This window comes from Rhagoletis zephyria, unplaced genomic scaffold (genome assembly GCF_001687245.7).
Source record: "Rhagoletis zephyria isolate East Lansing unplaced genomic scaffold, Rhagoletis_zephyria_1.1 Rzeph_scaffold_09798, whole genome shotgun sequence".
Classification (NCBI taxonomy): Eukaryota; Metazoa; Arthropoda; class Insecta; order Diptera; family Tephritidae; genus Rhagoletis; species Rhagoletis zephyria.
Window position 1 is genome coordinate 10,663 of NW_016166876.1, and position 4,942 is coordinate 15,604.

The 4,942-nt window shown below is 34.7% G+C and overlaps 1 protein-coding gene across 1 annotated transcript; it reads right to left on the reverse strand.

Annotated features, from left to right (window-relative positions):
* Window positions 1-1,112: 1,112 nt before the first annotated feature.
* LOC108376021 (uncharacterized) lies at window positions 1,113-2,776 on the reverse strand. Its single transcript, XM_017632183.1, has 3 exons — window positions 2,485-2,776; window positions 1,649-1,776; window positions 1,113-1,581 (listed from the first exon to the last, which is right to left on the reverse strand). The coding sequence occupies exons 1-3, from the start codon at window positions 2,568-2,570 to the stop codon at window positions 1,331-1,333; spliced, it is 465 nt and encodes a 154-aa protein (XP_017487672.1). The 5' UTR covers window positions 2,571-2,776; the 3' UTR covers window positions 1,113-1,330.
* Between the last annotated feature and the right edge of the window lie 2,166 nt (window positions 2,777-4,942).

A 4,942-nucleotide genomic window follows, 5' to 3' on the forward strand; every position in this document is an offset into this window, starting at 1 on the left:
GTAACGAACGTAAAAAAGGCTGAAATATTGCTATGTTCCTTGTGTTGCAGAAGGTAACCTAGCCAAATGTCTACAAGAACAAAAAATATTAAAAATCAACGCGATTCTTTAGCAACTTAAAACTTGCACATTATTGCTCCAAAATTTAATGGGCTATCAAACTGCATACTAAAAAAATTCTAAAAGATCAGAATAAAAAGTTGAAAATCTAGCTGAAACTTTGCAGATTTTTTATAATTTTTGCACAAAGTTTGAAATTTGGATTTATATTGTGTTTGTTATATAATGAGCTAGGCTTTTATGAAAAAATAATAAACATTAAATAAACAAAAGAAATACAGCCAAAATCGATCTAAATGTTGATGACTTAAGCAGCTGACAACAGGTGTATGTATAAAATGGTTTTTATATTAAACCAATTTACAATAGTGGTATGTATTCATCAAATTGAGCAATTCTAATGAATTCGATTCTAATGAATTTTAAATGTGCTCTGTCGAAATGACATTTTAATATACCTTACGTACATAGGTATGTAGGTTTGTATACAATAAAAGTTTAATAAGAACCATAGTGAAATAATATAGTGTGCTAGATAGCAATGACATTCTATTTCGGTACTCTTATATTAAGTTAAAATTATTAAAAATCAACGCGATTTTTTAGCCGCTTAAAACTTGCTATTGTTTTACTAGAATTAAAAAAACCGATCCATCTGCATACTCAAATTAAAAAGATCAAAATTTTGACGAAAATTCATTAAATTTTTCTGAGCTCTGTATAAAGTTTGAAAGTTTGACTTATGTGGTTTTGATTAAAGCATGAATATTATTTTTTATAAAACAAATAACAAAAAAAATTTAACTTACAAAACATTGTAAATATTAAACACTATGCATTCACTTTTGGTTGCCAGTGTACATATATTCTTCCATATAACGCATGAACGAAATGCTGAAAATAGCACCTTTTTGTACTAAAATTGAACGGGATTCAATACAATATACTTTTGAATTTTGCTACTATCCGCAACTGTATATAAAATTTGTTTTCATTCATGAAAGCCAGAGAGATCGGTTTTTTAATTAACTAAAATAATATACATATCAAGGCGTATTTAACAAGCTGGTGTTAGCCGTATATAATTAAAAAATTACACTAACAAATTATACGCAGATATTCATACTGCCATTGGTATGAATTACAAAAAACCCATCATTATGACGTATGTATTGCTTTTCAAAGCGAAAAATTCAGCTGTCGCCCCAACACCACCTTGTTAAATACACCTTGATACATATGAAGACACTGAGTGCACAGCGATTTGGAATTAGTTTCGCTCCAAGAAGCTAACGACGCTTTGGGACAATATCTCGATTGCAGCCACCTTCTTCTTTTCAATTTCAATCAGCTCTGCAGTTAATTTATTGTTTTTTGCCATGGCTGTTTTAATGGTTTCGTTCAACTCGCTTATTTTCTGATTTTTTGTTTTTGTTGCAGGTGTGGAGACTTCGCTGAGGGCTGGAGACGATGGTGCCGAAAATGTAGGGGACGGCGAAATTGGCGACGTAGGCGGCATAGCTATACAATAATACAATTTTAAAACCCCTTTTAGTTAGAAATAATTAATATACATAAATAAAATTACCTGTTATACTATCCACCACGACAGCATCAACATTATTTATTCGGTCGTTACCAATTATGCGGTGTACCCTTTCATAATGCTTCCATGTAGCAGGAGAGCACCCGGTTCCTTGGCCTGCTTTGCATTTTCTGCAAAAGACAATTAACAGCATTACTAAAATGAATACATATTTATAAGTATGTATGGGAAATGTTGAGTTATTTTTACAACAATTTTGTGGTGTGGAGCAAAGAGGGAGGGGGTGTAGGGTCTAAAACCGCCCCCATTAGAAAGAGTACAGTCCAGGCTTTCAGAAAATGTAACCTTCCCCTCTTAGACCCCTCTACGGACCCCCGGGCCGATTTCAAACTGGGGTAAAATTAGCATTTCATTATAGAAAGTGTAATGTTGTCCACAGTATTTTTGCGCAGAACACTTTGCACATTGGCGTCCTTAGGCCGCGACCGAATGGGTGACCCGAGGTCGCAGCCAGAGTTATGTGCACAAGAAATGTTGTATACCTGCGACAATACAAGAGGCGCTTCCAAAACGGAAAGGTGTTCTGCACAAAAATATTGTTTACCGAGTTTATATTTCCGGCGTGAAAATGCTAATTTTATACCATCTTTCAATGGTTGCCCAGGGGTCTGTGAGACGTTTCGAGGTGTCAAGTGTGACTTTTGGCAAAGCTTGAGCTGTGCTCTTTCTATTGGGTTGGATATCAAGAGCGACGCCCGCTCCCCCGCCGCCAACAAATCCAGAAAAAGAGGGAAAATAACTAAACGTTCCCCCGTGGGCGGAAGTCCTCACATCAATATCATTTTACAAATAATACCACATAATATCATATTTCTTACCTATATTTCATAGTAAAGTTATGAATTTTATATTTAACATCAATTGGGCGGACTCCGGCCGCGAAAGCTGCCAGCGACTGCGCCATTTCCGCATATATGTGCGAATTCTTTCGCAGACCGCGCAGTTCGCTTGCTTTTTCCTCCCACAAATCAACAAAGGCGTCATCCGCTGCTGGTACCCAAGTAGCTTTAGTTTTTTTTAGTATTTTCCATCTTTATTTAACTTTTAAAAATTTATAAATTCACGACGCCGGCAGTCAATTAAGAAAATTAAATTGACATGTTATTGACAGCTGCAAAACATTGTTGCCATGTTTTGATAAGAATGAAAGAACAAAAGAGAAAAAATGACGTAAATGAACACAATTGCCATCATTTAATATTAAAATACAAACGAACCCAACATAAACACGCTGTGAAAGATGGGTTTGAAGTGAGTTTGGGTTATGATATTTGTATGGGATTTGACAAGTGTTTTGACTGATGTTTGCGATTAAACACGCTAGCGGCAGAAAACCCAGGGTTTGCCTCTTGGTGGAAACGTAATATTATTTGACAATTTATTATCACAAGTTTTTATTATGCCAAGAAATTCTTGCCGCCTGTACAAAAGCACACATATCGTTGCAGGACTTATGTTTACAGTCCGGAAGAATGAGTAGGGTTCGAATGATACTATCGATATTGAGTAAGCATCGATACTGAGGGTATAAAAATGAGTACTTTAATACTCGATACCTTATTTGGTGATTTTACACGATACTTTGCAAAGTACCTGTAGTATCGAATACTTTTTTAAAAACAAACTTTTTAAATTTTTTCTTCCATTTCCAACCCAATTTTCTTTACTTGTATGAATTACTATCATTAAATTTTGTCCATAACTTAAGATAAACTGTAATTTCGTGTAGTCTGTTGCATAACATAAACCAAATAAGTTAAAGTTTAATGGCCTTATTCATAAAAAATAAAGTAGGTTTAAAGAGCTTAATAAAATAACATTTTCATACATTTTTCAGTTTAAACCCTTTCTCATTTTTTATGAATAAGGCCATAAAACTTTACGCAAAGTTCACGAAAATGAAGAATTTTTAGAAACTTTTTGGGTATGCAGTTTTGTAACCTATTCAACTTTACGTGTACTACCGTTAACTTTTAATTCAAACTTGCTCATTATTATACTAAAATTGAATAGGCTACAAAAATGCATAACGAAAAAGTTTACAAAAAGTAAGTTCCGCAATGAAATAAAAATCAAATATTTTAAATTTTTATTGTTTTAATTTCAGGAAATAACTAGATATGCGACTGAAGAATAAAATTATTTTAGTATACCAAAAAACGTATTTTAATGAGTCCGATACTGAGTAGTATCGATACTTTTTCCCTGATACTTTAGAGTATCGATACCATGAGCTCGATGCCAGAATGAGTACTCAGTATCGATACCAAAGTCTCAAATTTCGAACCCTAAGAATGAGGATCAAATCCGAAATTGGACTGAGTTATGCAACAAAACCAATAATAACAATATCAAATTTTGGTTTGAAATATGAAGACGTCAGTTTACCTGGTACACTTTATATTATTTCCCTATGATAAGAAGAATTCTGTGCGCATACATTTGGAAAAGTCGTTTTTGGGTAGGAAATGACGTTTTTTCAGACCAAGAGGGACGTTTTCTCATGCCGAAGACCTGGAAACACTGGCTGTGTGTTGCCTCGCTCGCAGTGCCGAGGCGAGTAGCTTTCTGCATACTCGCTCGGCTACGTAAAGCCTGATATACAGTTCAATGCGAGCGTGAGCTTTTTATTTTGACCAATATCTTAGTTATTACTCAACTTTTTGCTATAGTTGAGACATGAAAAGATAGAGAATTAAAATATCTTTAGAATTATAGAATAAAAACTAATTTAAAATGCATAATATGCCTTTTTTCGAACTCACACTCAACTGTGTCCGTACGCAAAGCATTCGCATGTGAACGGCAAGTTTTAACAGATGTGTGTGAGCGTCCATAAGAATACAAATGGAATTCTTGGCCTTTGCGAACGTTCACGCTCACGCTCGCATTGAACTGTATATCAAGCTTAAGACGAATGAGCGATAAAACTGTAAAAGTAACGAAAATTTGGATACCAGTATGTCTTCGTTATTAATCCAATCAATACCCGTATCTTTCGTATCGTTACTTTACTCATTACTTTTGATACAAGCACTTGTACCTCACAAGACTCATCGCAACAAATCTTGCAGCGTAAGGAAATCTTCGTTCGTACATATGCATACATGTACATACCCTGCAAAAAATGGGACTAATCCGGGATGACTCCGGGAGCAATCGCAAAGGAGCATGCGACTAATAACACTTTTGATCTCTTTATATGGAATGAACTGATCACTTTTGTTCGAGCATGTCCTATGAAGAGACTAATTGTTCACCTTTATACCCGAACGG

What these genes read in the sequence shown, in the direction of transcription:
- LOC108376021 (XM_017632183.1), bottom strand. Translation starts at nt 2,570, where the DNA reads ATGGCGCAGTCGCTGGCAGCTTTCGCGGCCGGAGTCCGCCCAATTGAT. An exon ending in AACTTTACTATGAAATATAG is followed by an intron (nt 1,777 to 2,484) that starts GTAAGAAATATG and finishes TGTCTTTTGCAG; the next exon opens with AAAATGCAAAGCAGGCCAAG. An exon ending in CGTGGTGGATAGTATAACAG is followed by an intron (nt 1,582 to 1,648) that starts GTAATTTTATTT and finishes ATTATTGTATAG; the next exon opens with CTATGCCGCCTACGTCGCCA.